The sequence below is a fragment of the Erithacus rubecula genome, assembly GCF_903797595.1.
Source record: "Erithacus rubecula genome assembly, chromosome: 5".
Taxonomy (NCBI): domain Eukaryota; kingdom Metazoa; phylum Chordata; class Aves; order Passeriformes; family Muscicapidae; genus Erithacus; species Erithacus rubecula.
This window is the reverse complement of record NC_136687.1, coordinates 25,308,011-25,333,683: the sequence shown is the minus strand read 5'-3', so window position 1 is coordinate 25,333,683 and position 25,673 is coordinate 25,308,011. Positions and strand designations below refer to the sequence as shown.

General features: G+C 39.8%; 1 protein-coding gene across 2 annotated transcripts in view; it reads right to left on the bottom strand.

The window, feature by feature from the left end:
• Positions 1–426: 426 nt before the first annotated feature.
• The window catches only part of PDGFRA (platelet derived growth factor receptor alpha), a 34,614-nt gene continuing 9,367 nt past the window's right edge, over positions 427–25,673 (bottom strand). For both annotated transcript variants that reach the window (XM_079306125.1, XM_079306124.1), the window contains exons 4-23: positions 22,869–23,132; positions 22,046–22,176; positions 20,505–20,676; positions 20,213–20,402; positions 19,606–19,721; positions 19,003–19,129; positions 18,326–18,519; positions 17,778–17,872; positions 17,536–17,668; positions 13,382–13,486; positions 12,650–12,760; positions 11,786–11,939; positions 10,570–10,736; positions 9,285–9,400; positions 8,609–8,731; positions 7,921–8,032; positions 6,019–6,118; positions 5,792–5,897; positions 4,847–5,082; positions 427–3,800 (exon numbers count right to left, since the gene is read on the bottom strand). In XM_079306125.1, coding sequence (XP_079162251.1) covers positions 3,653–3,800; positions 4,847–5,082; positions 5,792–5,897; positions 6,019–6,118; positions 7,921–8,032; positions 8,609–8,731; positions 9,285–9,400; positions 10,570–10,736; positions 11,786–11,939; positions 12,650–12,760; positions 13,382–13,486; positions 17,536–17,668; positions 17,778–17,872; positions 18,326–18,519; positions 19,003–19,129; positions 19,606–19,721; positions 20,213–20,402; positions 20,505–20,676; positions 22,046–22,176; positions 22,869–23,132 — 2,900 coding nt within the window. In that variant the 3' untranslated portion in view covers positions 427–3,652. The remainder of the gene's footprint in view (positions 3,801–4,846; positions 5,083–5,791; positions 5,898–6,018; positions 6,119–7,920; positions 8,033–8,608; positions 8,732–9,284; positions 9,401–10,569; positions 10,737–11,785; positions 11,940–12,649; positions 12,761–13,381; positions 13,487–17,535; positions 17,669–17,777; positions 17,873–18,325; positions 18,520–19,002; positions 19,130–19,605; positions 19,722–20,212; positions 20,403–20,504; positions 20,677–22,045; positions 22,177–22,868; positions 23,133–25,673) is intronic.

Below are 25,673 nucleotides of genomic sequence, written 5' to 3'. Positions count from 1 at the left end.
CTATAATTCACATTCAGTTACGTACACTGTGTAAAAATGATTACTGTGGGAGCAGAGAACCATATTAAAATTCTGTTTTGATTCACAAAGGAGATGAGTTCAGGACAAGTTCTAAACACTTTGTGGCCAGGGAACTCTCCTGAGTGTGTGCAGATCAGCAGGCATCAACTCCCACCCACCCACTGCTAGAGCACCCACCTCACCTGCTGTGTTTTGGGAGATAATGTGACTCCCCACAGATGTCTCTTGGTATCCTGGTCATTTGCTGCCAGCACTTCCTCACTATGCCGTCTGGAAGGGCTCAGAGATGTGCATTACTGCCTGATGGCTTTGCAGAGAACTCAAAGACCTCTTGAGGGAAAAAATCCCTGAACAAGATTGATTCTTTATAACCATCTTTCAATAAGTGAGTATAGACCCCTCACATATCCTTAAATTATATAACATTTATTGAAATATAGAGATCTTAATTTACAAGATTTTTTCAAAGACAAAATATCAACAGGGGCATTTTTGAAATACATTTTGTGCCTACCGTCACTCAGGCCAGTTTGCCCTTCTTCAAACATTTCACAACAGCCATCATTTTGGAAACACTTCCTTTTTTATTATTCTAAAATATAACTTTTGGACATTCAAAGTGCAACAGTTAACGTGCCTGTGGAATATATCACAGTACAAAAAATATAAACAAAGGCAGTGATATAGCTGTCATAAATGTTTTGGCAGTATTCTAGAAGTCTATATAAAAATACTTATATACATATTGATGTATAACATCATCATATCTCACGTCCTTCATCATGTAATAGGACCATTTTGTACAAGTTGCAGACCATGCTGTAAGGAATTGGTTGGCCATTCCAAATCAAAAGCTGCATTTTGTAGGATAACACTGATTGTCGTTATACAATTACTGTAGCAAAAGGTTTGGGAATATCTCTTCCAGTGGCTTCTCAAAAAGTAAGCCATAAAAAAAAAAAAGTCTGTAATACTGATAATATTGTGAAACTAAACAATTCATCCTCTCACACTTCCCTCTCTAGTAAATCCTCTCTCTACCTCTCCTCATTCCAGTTTCCAGGCCAGCTTGTCTGATTCCAAGCCTGCAGAGAGCTGGGTTTGGCTAGACCCCTGCCACAGATGCAATTGATCTGCACAATACTCGTGACAAGAGGGGGAATTTACATTACTGTGTACCAGAAAGTGAGCCAGCTCTGGTCCACCATTTGAGTCTAGCCTGAGATGCACTGTGAGATACAGAATGAGGCTGGTAAGGGGAAGGCAATTCTGCATGAAAATGTCTTTAGATTCCAGTAACTGATAAAATAAAACATGCTGGGGCTGATTTTCAAACCCTGAAGAACACTAGGCCATGTGCAAAAATGCAGGTGAAATTGCTTGCCTAATTTGAATGTGTAGTTGTAACTACACATGCAAATTCAAGCACGTCGTCTCAAGTGGCCATTCAGATATCTGGGATATCCATATACAATTTGTGTTTCCTCAATTCATAGTTCATAACTGGAGGGAGATTACACACCATCACATCTGTCCTGGCTACTATATCAAGAGTCTGTGTTTCACAGTTGTCCCCATACAAAGCTCAGTGACATGTTTAGCAAAAGCATGGTCCCAGGGAGACACTTATTCTTGATCTGTCGAGTACAAGTAGAGAATGCACTGTCATTCACCATTCCTTCTGATTGTCAGCTTCCATCAGGGTTGAAAATGTAGGGGCTCCTCACTTCAGGTCCTGTTTTCACATTTGCTGTGATCTTGTGCATGGCCTCAGCCAGGTGACAGCTGGAAACCCAAACCCAGAATTATTTGCCTGTACAGCATCCCACGCTGTAACACTGCCAATGTTGCATTTGCTTTTATTTGATCTATAACTGTCCACAGGTGAAGTCAAGGGGACTTACTAAGCTTTTTGTAGGGCCATTTGAAGGCAAACTGTAGTTTAACATGGCAGCATGTTCTGTCAGTCACTCTTTCACGCTTCCTAGGATAAATCTGCAACACAGGAACGAGTTTACACTGCGTTTGCATTGCTTGTGTTGTACCAGAGGCTGGCCATATCCTACGAGGTGCTCATTGCACTGAATTAAGGCAAAGTCTGAAAGTTGAGTACCAGAAACGATGGGGCCCTTGGCAATGATGTACTTTTTTTCACATGTAAGTCTTCCAAAGCATCATATCTCAATTAGACATTGTACAGTGATAGCAGTAATCATAATACTTTGTTTGTATAAGCGGTGTCAAAAACCAACAATTGCAGGCTGAGAGCAGGTTCATTTTCGTGCACCTTCTTTCAAACAACACTCCTAGAAGCATTTACCTTCTGTAGTTACAGTCTGCAAAGATAGTAGAGTTTTCTGCTCCTGCTTAAACTTGAAAACTAAGACAAGAATATTTTCTGTATATTTATTTCTGCTTATTTGAATTTGTGTTTCAGGCTAGGAGAAATGTCTTTATTCCTTGAATAGTTCAAATATCAAATCAATTTTTCACAGCTAACATCAGGATAAGATTTCTTTTGAGTACCCATGAAACACTAATAATGGGGTATTGCTGGTGGTTTATCATAATCTTCCATCCTCCAGCATCTTGGAAATCAGGCATATTTTTTTTTAATTTAAATGTTTAGAACCTCACTTAATCAGAGTAAAATTAATTGCTTCTAGTATATCTGATTAGAAAGTTACTCAGATCATGATAGAAAAAAATCTTAAATTTTTTCTCCATGTTAAAGTAGTTTTAGCTAACCAGAACAATTAGCATTCTGTGTAGATAAAAAAAATATATTTCATAAATTTTTTTGGGGGTGGAAATTTCTCCCCTGCACTTAAAAGAGTATTTTGATGCTGTGCTTTTACCGAAGGACAATGGATTGTAAAATATACATTTAGTGTTACTGAAAACAGTAGTAGTATTATTTTGAAAACAGCTACCTTCTATAGTTAATAGACTTACTAGGTTTCTAACACCTATTATAGACTGACTTTTAATTATCATTATTATTATTATCATTATTATTCCCCTTTAATTGCATTAATGGTAGAAAGTAACATGTTTTATAGTACCAGTCAGTCCCTTGTGGTTTTAGACCTTTTTTGGTCCAAAAGTGGTTTTTGCATGTTCTTCAATTCACATGATAGTTCAACAGCAGCTGACATTGAGATTGAGGGAGGAAGTACACAAAATTCATGAATGACCTCTTCTAAAACCCATGGCATATGTTCAATGTGCATCTCAAAAGATCCTTGAGCAGACAGTTATTTACATAATTACAATGGTGAAGTATTGCTGCAGTGGAAAATTGATCCATCAAAGTCATATGAATGCCCTTGAAACACAAAACTGGTCAGTTTGTGGCTTTTCCCTTCATCCTCCTACCAGATGGAATGGCAAACAACACTGAGATGCTACTGAAGTACTGCAAGAAGCAACACTAAAAAAATCCATCTTCAACACGTCTCTCATTTATACTCAGGTTGATTCCTCTGCCCATTTCTGGGAGTTCCTTTCTACAAATCCACCTCTTCTTCACATCCTTGGCGTTGCAATAAAGTGGTTTTCTCTGTGGAGCAGGACTCTGTAGACAGCACGGGAGCTTCCCTGCGTGCAGAGCTGGCAGGTGTCAGGGGGGCTACAGGAAGCTGTCCTCCACCAGGTCTGAGGGGTCGATCCCAATGTCGTCCATCATGTCAATGTCCTCAATGGTCTCGTCCTCTCTCTTGATGAAGGTAGAGCTACTGGAACCAGTCTCAATGGCACTTTCTTCAGAAGTCTGTGAACTGGAAGAGACAAATATCTCAGAGATCCTGTGGCTGGGTAAATACTCCAGTCTCTAGCAGAACTCGATGCTACCTCCCCAGATGCTTTCCAACCCATGGTGCAGCCTTGGGTAACTATGACCACCAATTTCTTAGGACATGACATATCTTGTATATCAAAAGTAATGAGCCACCTTGGAATTCAAAGGAGCATGCTGTTCTTATGTTCCTCCAAGCACTCTCAGCCAGACACTTGTTGGAGAAATACTTTTATGACACTACTGTGACAATAGGTCACTTAGGATAAATCTAAGGAGGTCAGGTGAAAATAAGATAGCAATACCAACAGTAAGATAAGGATAACAAGATTATGTCTTAATTCTGATAGTACTTTTAGGGACTTCTTTATTCATTCCCTTTAATAAAGCACAAAAAAAAATGCAAACAAAAAAAAGACATTTCTAGGTTGCTGCATCTATATATGATGAATTAAGTGCTGAATTAAACCTGCACCATTCACAATTAGGGTCATGCAGTGTTATGTTGTGTTGTGTTGTAGTGGCATTGGTCATGCAAGTTGACAAGAGAGAAGTAAAAAGGAAAGTTCTGGGCACCCTGCTTTCATAGAAAACTATACCATAGAATATATTATTAACAACTTCTCCCAAATTTTGAATTTTGTCTCATATAAACAAATCAATCCTTTGAGGTCTCATATGAAGCTCCAAGGAGGCAAGATATGTTGCAAAATGTGCCCATAGATTCACCAGACAACCACTGTGACTTGACCAAGCTATTAAAGGAGTCCCTAAAACACACAGAAGCACCCTACCAGCAGTCTCCTTACCCTGGCAACCACAGAACAGGCAAAATAGATTTTTTCCCATTGAAAACACTGTGGCCAGTCATACTACCATATTTATATGTGGCTCCCTCAATAAATAGTTTCAACAGAGCAAAGGAAACCATTTGCAGAGTATGATGCTGGGAATTGTAAATGGACATTGCCAAACATGACCCCAAATGGTGACTATGGGCTAAGGGATCTGTCTGTCAACTGCACCTACCTGTGTCTGTTTCTTTTGCCGAGCTCATCTTCAGAAACAGGGTCAATGTCAGGCAGGGGAATGATGTATCCACTGTCAGCACTCAGCCTCTGCTCATCAAATCCACTCTCCCTGTCCTTTAGCTTGTCTTCGTTCTTGTAGGTTACACCAATGTAGGCATTGTCACAGTCCCCTCTCATGCGTGTGACAGCTGGGTGATCACTTTTCAGGAAGTCCAGATGAATCTTCTCATAGCTCTGAAAATATTAATTTCAACCCCCTCTCATTAGATGCTATTTAGTAAGGCTGCTTTTCTTCAGATGGGCAGCCATGATTCATTAGCCTAGCAAATAATCTGCCCTATGAGCCAGCAACATTGGATAGAGAAGTCCAGAATCTTCAATTGCTTTGAAGGGACAAGTGACACATAAGTTTTAGATGATGCAGGAGCGAAGTTTTGTGGCAGCACAAAGCAGACAAACAGATGTAAAAGAACAGTAGGAAGAAGGTAGTTAAGGTAGGTGGGAAAAATGAAACACTGAATGATGGGACAGGCACAACTTGTTCAGAGCTGTCAGAAGTGTGAGGGGAAAACTTGCTGGTTTCAGGGTCCAAAGAGGGAAGCAGGGAGATTATACACATGGGACAAGAAATCCCTTTTATAAAATTATTTCACAGCCTACAAAATCCCATGGAAATATATATAACTAGGTCTCCAGTAGAAAAAATAAGTTGTTAGGATTTAATTAGAAGTGAAGAATTCTGCTTCCCAGTTAATACTGTAGAATGGTTTCTCTCAGCAAGCTCAAATGAAGAAACTGAACATGAATCCCTGTGCCAATCACATCATTCACAGAGATTAGAATGTGCCAGCTTGGTGCTCATGGCTCTCATGGCTGGAGCAATGCTTATAATTCCTTCCAAAGCAGTTTACAGAAAACACAGAGAAAATTACAAAGAGCAAACCTTTTTGTATTCTCCAGGCAACAAGCTCTCCACAATTTCACTCAAATGGTAGAAAGAAGGTCTTTTCTCTGGCTCACTGTTCCAGCACTTCACCATAATCTCATACCTGCAGATAAGAAGGAAACCAGTTCAATCAGCTGGTAGAGGAACATAACTGAGCAAACAGAAACTAAAGCCAAAATTCTCTGGAGGCTGGGCAGGTGTGAAAAAGCCAAATGCACACATACACTTCATTGGTAGCATGGTCAGGTTTGGCCATTCGATATCCACTCTTGATCTTATTGTAGAAAGTAGAATCAACCATCATGCCAGGATATGGTGTGCCACCTGTAGATAAAAGAGAAGCAAAAGTACTACTCTGGACTTGACTATCCATGAAGAATTCCCAAATACTGTCTTCCTGTCCATGACATGAACTGTTAACACTATAATTAAACATGACATCAGAATGATTCTTTCCTAGCCAGCATTTCACATCAGAGCTATTGTCTCAGTGATAGTAAGCCCTAACATGAAACGTTGGCTAGTAAAGATTGAAGTACGTACTAGTTAGAAAAAAAAAAACCCTTTACAGTGTTTGTAGAATGCACTGGGGACAGAGATTGGGTGATACCTGGATCAGGTCATCATCCTGCATTTGGTATGGTTGAGGTCACTGCTCTGCCCTGCCACTGCCTTTCTGTGAGAACTTAGCCCAGATAATGCTCTGTCTGGCATTACTGCCTTTGGCACCTGTAGGACAGCTGAGAGGGACAGGGCCTGAGTAACACCTCTCATCCTGACTGCAAGGACAGAGCCTTGGTGTAAATCCCTCCATACCCCACTCATCAGCTGGCTTTAGACAATAGCTGATACATCATGATTGTCAAAAAAGTTTGGTCTTGGCCCAAGCTGACACAGTTAACTGATAATTTGGGGCTGCTGAACAGAGACATCACTGCACTCATGCTCAGTTGTAGCTGATGTGTAAAAGGGTAATTCTAACTGAAGTCAGCATGGTAGCAAGATGTAAAAAATTGCCTTCTTAACAAATACTGCTGAGGATATGTTTTGCTTTCCAAAAAGCAACTATTTTCTCAGATGGAAGAGCCATACTATAATATTACTTCAGAAACCTCTGCCCTTTCAAAAGCAGGATTTTCACCTAAAACTGAGCTTCAGAACCTCTACAGGTAGAGCAGTGAAGTGCAGTGCCTCTGTTCCTGCACTGACCAATGCCTCCCAGGGATATGGGGGAATAGTTATTTACAGGATCCTATGATGGCCAGAGTTTACAGGAATCAATACCATAAATAGTGGAGCAACTGTTGTTTTCTGAGAAGCAGTTATGTGACAACTTATTCTATCAAATTACATTAGGCTGGGGGTTGCCGTGGGGCAGCAGTAGATGCCACACAGGCATGAGTAATCCTGCTGGCAGTAAATCTGGGCAATGCATGCTCACTGAAGCTGGCTATCCACCCATCCAGGAGGCTAATTAATGAGGCTGAGGAGAGAGCCAGGCTGTTCCCAGCTGGGAGCTGTACATTGTCTGCAACTGCTATATACTGTCATAACCACTTTACACTGCCATAAACCAACTGTGTGAACAGTGTTGACCTGGAAATGAGAAATCGGTGTCCCAGAAGATTGACATTTATTTTCATTCTGTAATGGGACTAAGACAGGCTCTTTTGAAATCTGTATGAAGAGACTGTTCCAAAGCAGCTGCTGAGCTGGGCTGCAGCCCCAGGCACCCCATTGCAAGGGAGAAATATGTTCCTTCTCATATTAGACAGAAAATCAATCCTGTTGTGGCACACCAATACTTTTCCACAAAATATTTTCACACAGTTCCTTTAGTTTTACAGAAAAAAAGTATATTGCTAAAACAAACAGATAAATGAAAAACAAAACCACCAAACAAACAAACAAACAATCCTTATCAAAACTAAAGAGAACTTTGGGAAAGTATGTACATTTCACTTCACACCTAACACTGGAATCTGAAATCTCAGAACAGCAGAAGAACAACTAACAGTGGATTTAACACACATATTTTTATATGCAGAATTTGAAATATTTATGTAGAACAGTTTGAGTTAAAAAAACTTAATCACTACACAAAGGAAAATATTCATAGTACATACCAAGAGAAAATATTTCCCACAGCAGAATGCCATAAGACCAGACATCACTCAATGTTGTGTACAGGTTGTCAAAAATACTTTCAGGTGCCATCCATTTTACTGGGAGGAAAGTCTGTAATAAAAACAAAGAAAGCCCAAACACAAGAGATTAATCATTAAGTAAATGCTTACCATTGTTGTTCTATAGCCAGGAATAACATCTCTCTATAAGAAAAATAATGTTAACCTTGGTAGTGTTTATTTTTAATTCAATTTAATACAGAGGTATCAGGATTATAAGCAATGCTACTTGTTGCCCTGCATAAAAACTAGTTAAACTATGAGAGTATTCATTTCATTACTACCAAATGACCAGGTAGCAAATGACTGAATGCATGATGCAAAATCTGGCATTGCTGAACTAGGTCTGATAGGTCATTGTTTGACAATTCCTTAATAATTTATCCAGTCACAAAACCTGCCAGTTAAAATTACCAGACTGTGAAGTCCTAAATGTGTACTTTTTGGCTTTAAAACAGAGTTAGAAAAGTTACAGGAATTAATGATTTGAAAATAAATTGTTCTGAGGCGCATTCATCCCAATGGTCAATTACTGAAACCAACACTGAATGGCAAGAACATGAAATAGCATTTAAAACTGACAATTTTCATTTCAGTTAAAGCAGAGCTCCAGAGATTAAGTACATACACTGCCCTTGGAGACATAGTTGGAATCATGCATGATGTCTCTAGCCAGCCCAAAGTCACAGATCTTCACGATTTTTCCTTGAGCCAGGAGGACATTACGAGCAGCCAAGTCACGGTGCACACACTGTATGGAGAAAAATGAAGTTGCTCAAGGACATGCTTCTTCCACTAGGGCCTCTGCCCTTACAAAAGGCTTGATTTTCTAGGTACAGAACTAACAAGACCTACTGAACAAGCATCTGCTAACAGGGGCAGGGAGGCCCCAGGCTCCAGGACAAGTCTCACACAAATGCATTTTAGGAGGGAGGAGGAAAAAGTGAGGTCACCCTTTCCATTCTACCCATCATGTACTAATCATGTGCTTCTGACCATGCTGGTTTGTGACCTCATGGACCCATCACCCAGACCCTGCTTTCATCTTCCACCATCTCTGGCACCCTGACTCCAGCAATGTCACAAGATCCAGCAGGGAAAGACAAGTGACTGCTGCTTTGATTTTTTTTCCCACCATGGAAAAAATCAAATCCCGCTCTGTTTCCAGGTAAGTGAGAGAACTGTCTATGTCTCAAAAAAGAATACTATGTTGTGTCATATGCTCAAAATCTAAATTTAAAATCATACCTGCAGAAGACATTTTTACACCTTATTCCATTTTGCTTATGTTTTTATTTACTTACATTTTTAGAAGCCAAGAATTCCATTCCCCTTGCAACCTGGTAGGTGAAGCTCAGCAAATCCAGTAGGCTGAGGCCCTCTGAACTGTCATCTGAAAGAAGGTTTTTGACTTCTGATTCTATTGAAAAAAAAAAAAAAGAAAAATGCAGTTTTGCTGTGGAGTGTGAAAGTAGCATCCATCTTCCCCTACCTACCATGATTCTGAGCTGATAATTTTAGCAGAGTACCATGACCAAAACAGTCTTTTCATAGTAACTATTACCACTTCTAATGTCTGCATCAGTCACTGGCACAAACTGCATTTTTAAAAAACAGCCAGTATTAAATAATGGGTTTGGGTTTTCTCCTGTCTGTAATTTTCCCCCTGAGAAGAGTAGGAAAAAGTAAAGTGAAAAAGAAGTGTTACTGGACATTACTGGGCTATGACACAGGTTGTTTACTCAGTGTGTGGTACAAAAATATTTGTTTAGAGGTGATGCCTTAATCAGGGGTTTTTGCATGCATGTACATTCTTATCCTTTTACTTTTGCTGAACATTGTTGTTTCCCAGGAAGTATCCACTGGGACTAATCCAATACCAGCAAAAAGGGTCAGTAAGTCTGTGGCAACAGTTCTTGTTTCTTTTATGAAAAATGCCAGAAAAAAAACCAGTCAGAATTCAGTGATTCATTTTCCCTGACAGTCCTAGAGCATGAGTACAGAAGTCTGCCATGTAAATCTGGGACTGGATATGGTTCAGTTTCTGAGGCCTGGAGGCAGAAGTGATGGTGTCTGCTTTTAAAGAAAAGCATATCTGGTTTCTGAGAACAGGGACAGGATGCATGCATTATCTTCATTACAAAATCTAGGAAAGTATTTGGGAGTGCTCTGCATTTGATAAGTGTCACTTAATGCAAAATGTAAATGGAAATAGTACAATGTATACTATTATTATTGGTCATAGCTATTGCTCAAAATCCTTCAAACTACAAGACTGATAAAAGCACTGCCTCCAAAGAATAACTACAGCCCCATTGCAGAGCACAACTACAAAGTGCTTCAGCACAGAAATAAACACACAACAGGACCCCTTCTGCACCAGCAACATGCATTCCCACCCCAGAGAGGAGAAGAAAGGAAGAACACTACCACAAGCTTTTCTCTTACAGCTTATGCTCACACTCTTGCTGAACACAACTTGTTCAGCAGTTTGTGTGCATTTAGAGTACAAAAATAAGGTATGTGTTTACATGAGAGTAATTTGTATTAATGATATATGCAGAAGGGACAGTTCTACATTCTACATACCTGACAGGGATTTCTTCTTATATGAAGCTGGGCGATCATACACAGATCTCTGAATATCAGAGTATTTAGAGCCCTCCTTCCTTTCCAGCATTGGCACATACTGAGTGGTATCAGCTTGTTTCATGTCCATGTATTCTCCAGTGTTTTCAAATGATAGTATCACATAACTGAAATTGGGAAAAAAATACAAGTGTATCAGCCAGTGGCTTCCCTGTCACAGCATATGCATATCTAATCATTCACATAAGGTGTACCATTGTACTGGTGTGAAATTCAACAGCTGGCTTCTTGTTTGGGAATATATATATATATATATATATATACATATATATATATATATACTGAACTCAAGTATCACTACCTAGGGCTTTTAGCTCAAGGTATTCCAAATGATAGGTGTCATTTATTCACCCAGACAGTTTGCACCAAATCTAGTCCTGCTGAACAAACCCACTCCCAGATAAATTGCACTGGCTTTTTTCAGCTACCAAGTCAGTTAATCTATTTTTCTGAGTGATTTTTTTAAGGAATCTCTGTTCATCTTTTAAATCCTGGCTCATTTTATGACATTACATTATTGCTGAATGTACAATGACAAATTTCCTCTACCATCATCTGGAAAAAGTTCTGGGATGGACATTAGCAATTAGGACACTGTTGAGACTGATTAGGCCATTGGTAGATAAAGAAGAACACTTGAGCTTGGAGAACAATTTCTGCCAGGTTGTTGAAGGAAAGGAATTTTAGACATTGGAAATTCCCCAAGCATGGTAATAAGGAGACAGGTAGATGCACTTTACTTTTAAAAGTTTTTGGCATGTAGAGCCAAAAGGATGTTTTTGTTGGTTTGGGTTTTTTTTGGTTTTTTTTTTTTTTTTTTTTGGTTGGTTTGTGTTGTTATTTTAAAGAAGAAGAAGAAACACTGGGCTGTGATTTATTATTAAGTCTTTGGGACATCAGGATATCTGTGGAGAAACCACAGGGGTCCTCAGACTGCAGGCATGTCTACATGCAGGAAACATAAATCTAGGACACATGTCAGAGAGGTTGAATAAAAACTGTTGACATCTTCCCAGACCTATGAAATCTGACAAATAAAAATCTAACAAAAAAATGTAGGGAGGAGTTTAAACCTATGAATGCAACAAGGGTTAATAAGGACTTAAGTCATTACGTTGCACATCTTTTTTTTTTTTTTTTTTTTTTTTTCTCCCACCTTCTTGTACTTTCATCAGCAGGGTTCATCCCAAAGATATCCAAATCTTTTTTAGGCTTTTCTGGGTGTCGGTTCAGGAAATTATCCCTATTCTTATGAAGGTAGTTCACCAAATCACCATAAAAACAGTATTCAGTGATGATGTAAATAGGACCTGTTAAAATAAAGCAAAATTGTGCATTGTTGAGTACAGTTTTTGAAAAACAGAAACAAATACAAAAATACTACAAAACTTAATACATTTCTATCTACTAAGTTATGACTGCAATTAATATAAAATATCAAGAAGTTTTCAGAAACCTATATTTGTTTATATTTATTGGTAAATCCTTTACTTGAAACCTGTGTTGATGCCTGGAAATAGAACACAAACTTTCCCAAAGTTAGAATGGTAATATAAAAACCTTCATGTACACAATATGGAAAAAAAATAAAAAAGGCACCCCAAATTAAATTTGTACAATTTTATAAAATAGGACAATTAGAATATCTAGTCAATATTGTCCAATTAGAGGAGCAGTTGATTAGCCAATCTCCCCCCAGGTTCTGTCCCATTGGTTCTGTCCCCTGATCTCCTATACCACCTTTATTGTGTCTATGGTTACATGGTGCAAAATAAAAGGTCCTTAGTAAACTAACAGACAAGACTAGATAAAATTTAAGAAAGGCATCAATAAGCATTTGTTCACTGTGGGGAAGAAAGCTGGAAAAGTACTAGAAGTTATATCTAGGCATTTAACAGTCTACAAAGCTACAAATATATCAAGATTGCATAAAAAGCTAAAAATCTTTAGTCATCAATATGCTTGTTAAATACTGAATGATGATCCCACAGCAAACCTTTGTTTTGTCAGCAAAACCCACCTGATTTTGTACAAGCTCCAAGCAGATTCACAATATTCAGGTGGGGGCCAAGATGTGTCATTATCTTCAGTTCAGACATGAGTGCTTGTTTTTCACTGGATCTAGCTGTAGCTGTAGAAAAACACATTAGGCACTCAGTGGGAGAAGTCACCATTTTCATATTAACAAAAAAATTGTCCTTGCTTGTCTCATTGGAGCATTGCTGCCACCATATCCTTTATTTGATACATGTCTTTCTTAAGCCTTAGAGAGGAGCCACAAATGATTAATAAGGGACTTGCTTGATGCAGTTCAGTAGCTGACCCAGCGTGTTTGTCCCTCTCCAGGGATGTAGTGGGACAGAAGCACTCTACAAGCTTCTCATTCAACAAAAGCAGCTCCCCATGGTTCCTACAGAATCACTGCCTCAGATTCTCATGAATCAGAAAATCTTCAGTGAACTTTAGACTCTTATACAAGACCTGCCTATTTCCCCTGGTGGTATAGCCCTTATTTTTTCACAGGCATTCATGGCTACTTTATCTTTCTCAATATTTGTTGAGTTATTGTAGCTGTTCAGCTAAACCTAAACATTGGATGTTTCCAAAAGCCTGGGTACCTTCAGGCTTGAAGTGTCATAAAGCAATCTAACACATAATTTTTTAAATCCTGTCATTTCACCATTCATTTTTTACTTTAGATATGAAGAATTGATTTCTAGCTAGCTTGGAAAATGGAACTATGACAACTTACGTTTCAGCATTTTCACAGCCACTTTCATCACTGGTTGAGAGCGACTCAATCCATATGCAGTTCCTTCAACTACTTTTCCAAATGCACCTGAACCGAGGATCCGACCTGAACACAAGGGAGAACATTATTTGTTTCAGAAGGTGACAACAATTCAGCTCCTTTCCTGTCTCCAAGTTGATCCTTGTGTGGAAAGGAACACATTCCCTTAGCCAGACTACTGGTATTATTGCTATTACTGCTGTTTTTAAACAGAAAAAGCAGGTGTGAAATGCTGTCATTAAGTACAATTCTTAAAAGATGCAAGCAAACATCAAAAGAACACCTGCACCTGGAAGCTCAGCTCATTCAAATTCATCCTTTCCTGTGCTCTGCCATCTTCACTTCATCCTCTCACATCATGGATTGTCCCAGGTTTGTGCTGATCTCCTTGCCTGAGACAGCACCTGATTACAATACAGGCATGTTCCTGACTTAGAAAACTGAATTGGATTCCTCAGTTGTAGTTTTGGTCTATTATATAAAGCTGGATACATCCAACAGTAAAATGGACTAAAGCATATCAATAGCACATTCAGAAGTAGACAGCCAGCAGCATTTCAGATCTGCAAGAAGCTGAAATACATGTTGATCACATATGAGGGGAAACTTCTCTGAAGTTTAATGTACAAGTGTGTTTCATCTGCTGGAAGAAATTGTATTGCAAATTTCCAAGTGCTATAATGAGACAGCTAATGTTTATAGACCCTTTACTCTTCCCACAATCAATTTAGAAAAAGTTTGGGATTAATATATCCTGTCTTCTAATCTGGATACAGTCTCCAGAAGAATTTTGCACAGATTGAGTGAGATTTTAGAGAAACATGAACTGCACAAACATACTCCAAAATATTGTATTTCATAGCTTCTGCATTGAAAACCAAGTCCATCAAGGGAGCACTTAGTGAACAAACCTGTATATGATGTCCAGATGCCAGAATATAATCACAAGCCTGACAAGCTGTTGCTTTGATTTTATGTTGCTTTTTAACTTTGAGCACAGAAAGAATCAATAGTGAATTTCACTACGGAGATATACAGCATTTTGTCTTTGACATTCATTTGCAGTTTGAACTTGTCACCTCTTACACTTCTGAAGGTGTTATCTGGCATGCAATGCCATATGTTTCTGTTATCCTCTAGCTACTGCCCCCACTTTTATTGCACACATGCTTTTGAAAGAAAATTTCCAGCCAAACAATATCTACATCATTAACAAGCACAAGAAATGGTTAAAGAATGCTTAGCTAGGTTAACACTGGTGAACCTCTCCAAGATTATGACAGCATAGTTTGTCATGCCCACAGAAACTGTGTGATTTCTTTTCAAGATTCCCATGCTCCAAAGGTTACCCTTCCCAATCAGGATGTGAGAAAGCTTCACACTAAATTTCAGACTAATTCAAACAACCTGAGTTTGAAATTTGGCCCCTGAAACTTTTCAGACTGAGGGTCTGGGAGCCATATGGCAGGATGCAGCCCTTCAAAATGTGATGGCATTTGCTGATGCTCCTTGATCTTCTTGTCTTCACAAGCCAATTCCTCCCCAAAACCATATTGTCAGCTGAGCACGAGGCACACATCTCCCTCTCCATCACCTCTGCTAGGCTGGGGTGCATGTGGAGACAGTGAGAGCACTTCCAGAATGGCAGGGAGCCATCACTGCTATTTCCCCTTTTCAACCCTCTCTGCAGATGTAGCCCAAAGCCCCATGTCTTTTGCATCTGCAATTTGGAGCCAGGTGGGAGCTAACTGCCCAAGAACTGGAAGCATCTGTAATGCTATCATGTTCTTGATGAGTGCTTCATTGAAGCTCAGAATTATAGTATGAGTTTACTTTTCAGTATAAAGGCCCTGCTGAGATCTGCTTGCTGAGGGAGCAGTGCTGCTTCACCACCACAGAGGGACAGTGCAGACACAGCAGCAGCTCAAGACCCCTCAAACTAGTGGAGGAACAGCAGCTAATTCAGCTTCTGTACCAATCCACAAAGCTTATCTGCTGTGCCTGGCAGAGAGGTGCTGCTTTTCTGCTCAGAGGACACAAGGGTGAAGTGTGTGAATTTGTTCCAGATGCAACCATCTCAGCTGGATGCTTCTTCTGCTAAAATTAGCCTGGGGTAATTAACCTACCCCAAATGAAACCATACGTCTCTTAGTCTATATTAAAAGCCAAAAAAACTGTCAAGCTTTATAATCTATAAGTTTCTAGCCTTATGAAATGAGGTACCACATCTCTGACTGTGGTGTGACTTGAATCTTAACTCTTCTTATTCAAATGGGCACAGGTCAGATTCTGTGTCAGACCAGCATTTAATTTTATTAAGGTCACCAGGACAAATAAATGCCTTGCTGGGAAGTGATGAAAGCAATTCTGTTGTCTCTGTACAGCCACCCTGGTATCCTGAGCAGCAGCACTCTGACCCCATGCCAAAAAAGGTGCTGCTCTCAGCTCTGTCAGCCAGATGAGGAGGTCCAGGTCCTGCTGGGACCTCACAAATTCTCAACAGAGCCAGCAGAAGGCAGTGGTGTTCAAACAGCTCATGGCATTATGTGCTGTTCCTTCTGCTGCACATCACCTGGACTTGCACTGCTTCATGAGCCCTTTAAACAGCAGTGCACTGCATACACTGTGGATCAGTGATTGCAAAAGGAAATTTGTAGTCTAACCCAAATTTGTCAATCTAGCTCCATCCAGCCAGTGTTCAGAGTTGGCGTTTAACACAGCACTGCACTCCAGGCACTACTGGCTAGAAAAAAAACAAAAAAATGCCAGCTGGCTTCCACAGCTAGGATAGGAAATACTCATCTGGCAGGGCCAAAATGGGTTTGTAACCTGCTTCAGAGGCTCCCTGAACTGAAGGTGTAATTGCTTTGCTGTCATCTCCCACTTAGATAAGAGAAAATCCACACAGACCAGAATTGCCAGCCCCAGAAACAAAAGAGGGCCCCCCCCTCACCAGTGAGTACTAATATGGCAAAAGTGCTGGCAGGTAAGCATGTCAAGCAGAGCAGTTGTACAATCCAGATTGCCAAAAGGATTTGGTGCACTGGGTTTTAAAGTTGCTGACTATTCTGAATACACTTGTAAACAAGAAGGCGTTGAAGGAGGCTGGTGCTCATGAGTCAGAGGGAGACAAAGTCACAGTGGTGGTCTTCAACAACTCAGATCTGACAAATCCTGTTTAATCATATAATTAAAGTCTGGGTTGTAATAAAATAATTCCATAAAACATTCATCCTCCTCTAGTCTTCAATTAGCAATATGAATTTAATTAAAGGATATTGTTCCTGAACTGGAAATTTTTCTCTTGCTTCTTTCAAGAATTAACTCTTTCGATGGTGGAGAGCTATACCAGGCCAGTATGTTTCTTGAAATGTATTAAACAAAAGACACATTTTGTGTTTTTCCCCTGTGTTTTGCACTACGGTTTGGTCCATAGATATCTCCAAGAGAGGGAAGCCTTTTATATTTAACCACTAACTGGATATAACATTAAAATTTTCTATAGTCATTACACTTTCAGTTGATATAAATGAAAGATTGGGCCAGCCTTGAGGAATTAATTACGACTGAATTCTGTATGAATTCCAATGAGGAATAGCAAAGCAAGAAAGCAGAAGGGGAAGGAAGAAGAAAGAAGGACAGTAGCCACAAAAATATGCAGTTACTCGGCACTGATACGTGCATGGCATGGATTAATAATTTAAAAAATATTTTTAATAAAACTCATAACTAGTTGCAGATTTTCTTGGCCTCTGCACATAAGTATATTAAAAGTACTGACATCCTTCTTATGGATGCCTTAGCAGAAGTGAGGGTTGAAAAGGGTGTTTAACACTGAGAGAGTCCCGTAAGCCTCATAGGGGTGGACACTACACACAGGGCATGTGGGGAAGAACTGGAACAGAGGCACAGGAGACACCAATACAAGGACCTCAGGGCTGATGCTACTCTAGAAGAGGATCAGGAAGGAGAACTGAGGAAAACAGACAGACAGAGCGAGACTCTGGACTTTGTGGCCATAACTTCCATTGCAAGTCCTGCAGAGACCTCAGAATGGTCACTGAATGTCTTTCTCCCCAAGGAAGGGTGAGGCTAGTCCCTTACAGAAAACTTACCAAGCACTAACCCATCTCGAGGAAACTCCCATCTGGAGTCGTAAGGCAGTTGCATTGGGTCCACATAAATGTACTCGTGGCCATCAGGGCTGATAGACTCAATGACTCTCCATCTAATCTCATACCTTGGCTTCTGCAGAGCACATTGAATGCAAAAGCAAGCATTAGTCCTGGACCTGACTTTAGAGCAGATCAAAACCCAGCAGGGCTCAGTACCCAAACTGTAAATCTTTTCTACATACCTGTTTCCATATGATGACCAGGACAATCAGTGAGATGATCACAATCACTAACAGCACTAAGACAGCAGCAGCCACCGTTAGCTCTGATCTCAAGGCTGTGGAGCAAAAAGATAGACCTTATTTTCCTCATGAGCCATGAGGAGCATCCCACACAGAAGACACCCAACTCCCCACACATCCACCTCTGCAGTTCCTATGTCCTGCAGAAGTGGCAGGAGCAGTTCCTGAGGCTGGTGACTATAAAGTCTTTCCAAGCCCAGAGCTGCTCTGCCATCTTGTTTCAAAACCAAATGCAGATTGTCTAGAAGAATGTCCCATAGCCACTACTAGCATGGTAAAATGAATTATGGAACCACATAATGAACAAAAAGCAGATGCATCATAAAGACCTGTAAATTGCCTCATCCTCAGAAATACCAGGGTGGAAAAAAATCCACTTTAATTAATTATCTACAACAATTAATATTTTTATCTATTAGGACTGAGCTGGAGTGAGAGCAGGGTCAAGCTGGCTGTTGTAATTGCATTGAAGGACAGAACAAACTCACTGGGAGCCACAAGCTTCAGCTCTCGAGTAACGGCGCCAAGGTCATTCCTTGCCACACATCGCACAACCAGGGTTTCCTCTACCTTCTGGAAGGTCACCTGGCTTTCCACCATGTTTTTCTCATCCAGGTGGACTTCCATGTGTATATCAGAGATATTGTTAGTCAAAAGGGTCCATGAGGTGTCATTGCTGCACCTGCAGATAAGAATAATGGGGAAAATGGGTGTTGGGTGTAGGTATGGATAAATAAGAGTGAACAGAACAAAAGTTACCCTTCCCTGCAAATTTCTTCTGACAACAACACATTTAAGGGCCAGAAGGGTCTTTAGACTGCATCTCTGAAAAACCTGCACCTTTCTTCCTTCAAGATAAAAATAATCCCTGAGCTACTTCTCAAAATTCTTACTCAAACCTGGACTGTGAAATCCTTGGTGTTGGCTTACTGAACAGAAAGCTTTCATGAGAGAAACCTGAATTAATGCATTGTTTTGTGTCCTCTGGGATGTAAAAAGAAGGGCACTGACAACCTCTCTTGAAATATAAGCAACATGCCTCTGAAAAGGATTATCTGAAACTTACTGGCTCTTGATAAGGAAAACATAGTACAGTAACTAATTATGTTAAGATAATTGAGGACACAAGTCATATTTCAGGTAAGAAGCCACCCACTCCTCTTACTTTTTAATGTCCTTGCAAACCAGCCATTCCACATCAGGAAGTGGGGTCCCCTCTGCCAAGCATCTCACTGTCTGCCCACCTGCAGAGCCGTGGTGATCATCCACGAGGGCTGAGATCAGAGCTGGAACTGGGAAAGAGTCAGGAGGTTGTTAAAATATTTGTCAGTTCCTACCAAAAAAAAACCAGCTTCAAATTCCAAAGCAGGGCAGGTGTTGTTTGGCCAACACCTTAGCAAGAGCTACAGAGCAGACTCAACCAGGAGGTGTTTGTCTCCTGAGCAGAGAGTGGACTCTAGGCTAGAGCAGCGAGAAGGAAGTGCTGCAGTTGTGCCACGTCTTCATGTCATGCTAAATGAGCTATCATCCTACTGTCAGCTGGAATGACTTAGCTGGGTGGATAAAGTTTCTTTTTGGCTGAAGGCCAGTGCAGAAGTGAAAGCCAGGATCAGGCTAGAAAAGCTCCAGAGACTCACACGCACGCACTGCTCTGCTCACCCTGTTGTGCCTTTCTTGTATCCCTATTCCAGGCAATGCAATGTGTAACTGGATCAAGTCTTTGCTGATTGCCATGAGTTCTGGTGGGCAAGGCTTTGGGGCTTCTTACCTTGTATTAGCAATGAGAAGGTGTAACTTTTAATCTCATCTTCATTTTCAGCCACCAAAGTATAGTATCCACTGTCTTCTTCCTTGGCCCGTATCAATTTTAAAATGCTCTGAAACCTGCAGAAATGCAAGTTTTTGTTTGTATTTTTAAAGCAGGCATGAAAAAATCATTTTGATGCAACATGTAATCTGGGTGTGCTGCAATTATAACATAGTGACATTTAGCATTTCTAACATGCCTTTTAGTCATTACTCAAGTGGTAAATAACTATCAACATACAGCTGAGAAAGAAGTGGCCTTAGTCACTTTCTGCAAGGACCTGACAAAGGCTGATTTTACTGGAAAGAGCTGGAAATTATTGGTGTGGAGACATGTTAAAGGGAGCAAAGAGGTTTCTTGCTCAATAACCTTGAAGAAGTTGATGTTATGAATGCAGAAAGAAGAAGTAAATTAGGCATTGCCCTTTGGAATGGAAAACAAATCAACTATTTTTAACTGCCACTGAGGAAGAACCAACAAACTGAGGTATAAAGAGTGAGCAGTGCCCAGGTTTCTGGGGGAGGAACTCAAGTCAGCATGGCAAAGTAAGGGTCAGAAGGCTTTTTACCTCGTTTCCTGGACTCTTCCTGAAGTAGTAACAATCTCTGTAAGATTTTCAATCAGAGTCACATTATCCTTCAACCAATACATTTTTGGTGCTGGGTAAGCCTGTACATCAACAACAAAGTTTTTGACTTCATGCAGGTTGACAGCTTCCAGAGGGCTAAACTGAGGCTCCAGGTGAACAAAGCCTTTGTCTGTAAATGAAAAAGTCTTGTGTAAACTACACTATGCAACATTTTTCAAGAATGCTGTTTTTTGATGTGTTGATAATTTTGGACACTAAAATCAGACTATACCATGAACTGTAATGACTACTTTCTTATTTTCCTTGACCTCCTTGGTTGCATGGCGAGCAGTGCATTCATAATCCCCCGTGTCTTTCACTGATGCCTCAGGGATGGTCAAGGTGTAAACCAGCTTCTGTGACGGGACTTTGATATCATCAAGTTTTATCTGACCTTTTTCTTTCTGTAGTTTGGAAAAGGAAAAAAAAAAAAACCTTGCTTAAGTAACTGAGCCAAAAGCACATCATTGAGGATCTTTGATACCCCTGAAGTGAGAGCAAACATCTAAATCCTGTATGGCAGAAGACTTGTTTATTCAGTTAAGGATGCCTTTTTCAGCCACAACAGAAAAGCTGTGCCTATAAAAAATAACCCTTTTGGGGGCAGGCACAGAAGGTTGAGGTTGAAAGCTCTTCTTTTGTTCACAAGAAACAAATACCTTTGAAAATTTGGGTAAGCAACTTTACAGAGCAATTCACCCTTTATGCACTAGCTTTTCCTCAGATGTAAAAGCCACTTGAGTCCCCTTTGTTCAATGCCCATGAAGTAAGATGAATTTTTATCCCCTTCACCAGACAAAAAGTAGCCAGTAAATAGATGCTATGTTCTGCCTCCTCTCAAAACAAGAATAATTTATGGACAAGGAGAAAACTCCTGAGAGTCAAAGGATGGTGAAAATGACAGACTATGTTATCATGAGGGGCTGGTAAAAAAATATGCTGGGGCTAGTTTTGAAAGGTATCACTATACTGATGGATAAGATGGAAAACAAACCAAAACTTGCTCAAATATTTTTTCCTCTTGGGCTCTTAACTTGCTTTAATGAAAGAGGGTATTTGGAGTAACAGCTAGGTACACTTCAATTACATCATTCCTTCAGCAACCAGATTTTTGCATGGGATACTCTGAAATTGCCTGAGACTGGCCCTAGCCCAGTTTCACTGAATAAAAGTTTTCACTGCAAAAGGATGTTAAACCAGTGTTAACAGTAAACCAATGTTATTTAACCAGTAAAAAAAATTGAAAATTTTCAGGGTACTATAAAACTTTTTAAATTTTCTTACTAGATGTTTCTCATTAGTAAATTCAGAGACTGTATGAATCATTTCCATTTATATCTGCATAATGAAGAACATTTAAGATTGTAGACTTGATTCTTCATTGTCCTTTATTATCCTCAAGAACCAGGATTTGAAAGAGCTGTTTTAGAGGTTCAGACCTTCAGCAGCAGAGCTCTACTCAGATGTCCAACCTACATCTTTCTATTTTCACAACATTTATTTTTTGCAACAGCACAAGACCTGAGATACAGTATTCCTTCCTCAGCCATACCTCACCTTCTTCCCATGCTTTGCTTAGTTACTAACAGCAAATTTACCTTTTGTGGCTGACTTTCTTTTGTGGCAATCTAAAATTAAAAGAACTTACTTGGTTTTCTCTCCTCAGCTGTCCTCATTCAGATAAGAGAATAATATTTTACAGCCCCACTTGCTTGCCTAATAAGTAACTACAAACATTGTGAAATAAAAAAGAAAAAAGGGAGAGATATTTACCACTTTGCCAGGATAATTCCACTGTAAATTAACCACCTCATTGTCAAAGACCACACATGTTACTACAATGGTCTCGCCGGTTTTGTAGACGGTTTTAAGAGCTTCAATTTCAACAGGCAGCTGTGAAGTAGCTAAGAGAAGAGAGAGAGATCTCATTTAGTTTTTGAAAGATTACAATTTTCACATGGTGCAGTTTCAGAGGAAGATTTCCATTTCATTTCCTTCACTGGGGAATCACCTTGAAAATTCATTAAAAGTACTGCTGATCTATACTAATATAAACAATTTGTATTTAAAGCATGAATGCACAGGCATTGAGTTCAATTCCACAAATAAATGATCCACAAATAAAATTTTAATTACAGGCTCCTATCTCAAATCCTTCTAGAAAAAGGCATTGGGTATAAAAGCCATTTCCATTTTGCTGATCAGTGACTGTGTTTGAGAATTCCTTGATGGCCAGGAAAAATGTTTTCAAAATAATTAAATCATTATGTTTTTCAGACTATCATGAGTTTGACAGCTCAAAGTCACTGGGAAACACTAGCCTTTTAATTTGTGTTTCAGCAAATAGGATTAAAATACACGGACTACAAAACCCTTTTCTTGCAATAATTTTGGAGAGAGGACAAAGTTAGGGACATGTTATTCTCATCAGAATTGTAAGTAAACTCACAACTAAGTAACTGGCAGTACTGCCAGAGGAGCAAGGAGCTCATCATTGGAGAAATATCTGATATAAACCTGTGAGGCTGGTGCTCTCACAGTGTGAAGAAAGAAAACAATCACTTTTCTGCTTTTTTAAATGAACAGAAATAAATACCTCTTATAATATAGATGAGGAACTCATCAGACTTGAACTCCACGCCTTTAACCATAGTTTTGCATGTGTATGAGCCTGCAGGAAAATTGCCTATGAAGCCTTGTTTGGTGTCATATAAAGCATGCACAGACTTGTCTAAACTGTTAACTAAAGTCACTTGAGCATCTGGGTCACTTGTCCGGCAAGGGATAACTGCAGGATCACCTTCTTCTACTAGGATGAACTGGTCTTCTGGTATGGAAGGAACAAAAGGCATGTCTGGGTCTGTAAAAAAACAAGAGGTAATCTTACACTGTCTTGTTTGTAGCAAGTCCATGCACAAGAATTGCATCTCAGTGATCACTTATAGGTCATAAGTGAAGCTTATGTTCATTCCCCCAGTGTTTCAGATATTGCAGGTATGGTTTGCTAATTTCATGTGCTATCTCATTTTAGCTATTTGATGTGACATGTAATTAAACATCTCTCCTAAGCACAAAGCAGGAAAGAACTTAGGTTCTTTGGTGACAATTCAGGGTGAAAAATGAAAAAGACAAAAGATCCTCCCCCCAAAATGTTATGTTATTAATCACAACTCACATGATTTCAAGTTGCATGTTTTTCCCCTTTTTTATTAGTTGCTGTCTCCTAACCAGCACATAAGCAGGGAGGGAAGTAAAAATATAAAAAAAAAATCCAAACACTTTCCAAGCAAGAAAAAAAGTAGAAGTCAGTTTCATGTTGTTTATGTTGAACACCACTAAAGCCACATTTCATCAAAAATAGTTCAAGGTACTTATCTTCATGTATTTCTAACATGTCCAACATAACAGTTATGAGACATAGTTAATTATGGTCACTGCATGTGGTTTTCAGAATATGGTATTCAACTAGGAAAAAAAGCAAACAAGGGCCTAGTAGTTTTATTTCTTTTAAAGTCAACAAAATACATGCCAACTTTCCTCCCTAGCCAATCCAAAGTCTGAGTTTAAAACATAATTGCATAACATTACGCATAAAAAGCATATCCCTCAAATCGTCTCCATTTGGCCATTCAGAATAAACAAATAATCTCTGCTAGCCTGAAGCTTCTGTGCAAAGCTTTATAATAAAATTTAATAAATAGCAATCCAAATCCCTCCAACAATAGAGTTTCTGCTGCACTGGCAGGCTCTTTGTAGCAATATTCCAAACACAGCACTCCATCCCAAAAATGCTGCCAACTCCATGTATTCATTTTCCCATTGTAATTTAAAGCAGAAACAAGATTCACCTAGTTTGGTTTAATATATGCTGTTAGTGAAAATAGGATATTGTATAAAGTCCCAAAGTAATCTTCCCTGGCTGAAGTGGGTTGCTGCCACCCATTGCCCTCCTAATTCATTGCAGAAAAAACAATTGTAAAGACAAAGTTTATAGTGGAAACAGAGACATTCTCTATAATTTGGAGGAAAGGATATGTTTCTGCATTTATGACATCTTGATGGTTAGCAAGTGGAAAAAATTACAGGGTGTCTCTGCCCTGCAAATCTGCTAGGCTGATGTCTAGAGATTTTTCAGAACCAAACCAAAAAGTCCTCTTGAAGAAATCTTCCATCTCTTGCCTTTATATTCATCTCCTGAGTGAGTTTCAAGACTGCTTAACATAAACAGCATCTTCTGGTAATTTGGTTAGAGCTGCTTGGATATTGAGATACATGTGCCAAAGCTGGCAGCCTCTGCTGAAACATCTTGCTTCAAGAACGAACGCAAACACTTTACATTTGTTGTGGCAAATGGAGAGAAAGTCTGGGAAGAATCACTGTCCTTGAATCACACACACTGTCAACAGCAAAAACTGAATGCTGCTGCAAAATAGCCTTAAAAACATGTCCTGTTATTGCTTCCTGGCTTTTTGCCCTTCCAGAATCTTCCTTGCCATTGCAGGCATCATCTACTTCAGAACATGCTGAAGTTTTTGCAGGATGATTTGCAATCTCTTCTTCTCTCTTTTGCTCCCTGTTCAAAATATTTACTGCAAATCCAGTGGCTTGATCTCTTCTGTCCCTGCAGTTGTGACCCTCATGCCCTGAAGCCCAGCCAATGCTGAGGAAACATCCAGACAGGGCTTTACAAAAGCAGTCAGTCGTGGCTCAGCCTTTGGTGCCTATCTCAGCTATGACCATAAAGATTTTCATCCCATAGAGATTGGGGAAAGCCTTTGAGCAGATTTCCAGTCAGAACAAGGGGGTGGGAGGGCAAAGCTGTAAATAGGTACTTCCAAAAAGAAGGGATGCTATGTTTTCTGAATCCAACAGATTTCCACCACTAAAGAGAAATGCAATACAGGGCCTGGGAAGTCTGTGTTTGCCTTGAAAATTACAGGGCACTGCACAGTAGCACCATGTGTTTAATCTTGTGTCAGACTGGCCAGCAGGAACACTTCTTTCCCCTCCTTCTGTCAGCCATTCCCAAGACATCTCCCTTGCTTTACACTTCCCAGGCTCTGTCCACACATGAGCTTTTTCCAGTCCTCACTTCAAGCCTAATTCAGGTTAAGAACAAGATATTGCCTTCCTCATCTGGCAGAAGCTTTAGTATCATACACGGCACTGGTTTGGTCAGTACACATCCCAGAATATCCCCCTAAGTGCCTCCTGAAAAGACTGGCATTTCTGTTAATCCCCACCTGGGAGCCAGGCAAACCTCTCACAGATGAGCTGACCTGGCCACCAAGGTGTGCTCTCCAGCCCCTCAGCTCTAAAGTTCTGAGTTCATCACTCTTCTTGAGAACTAGAACTCTCATCAAAATGTGAAAACCAATAGGAAGAAGGGAAAGCATATCCA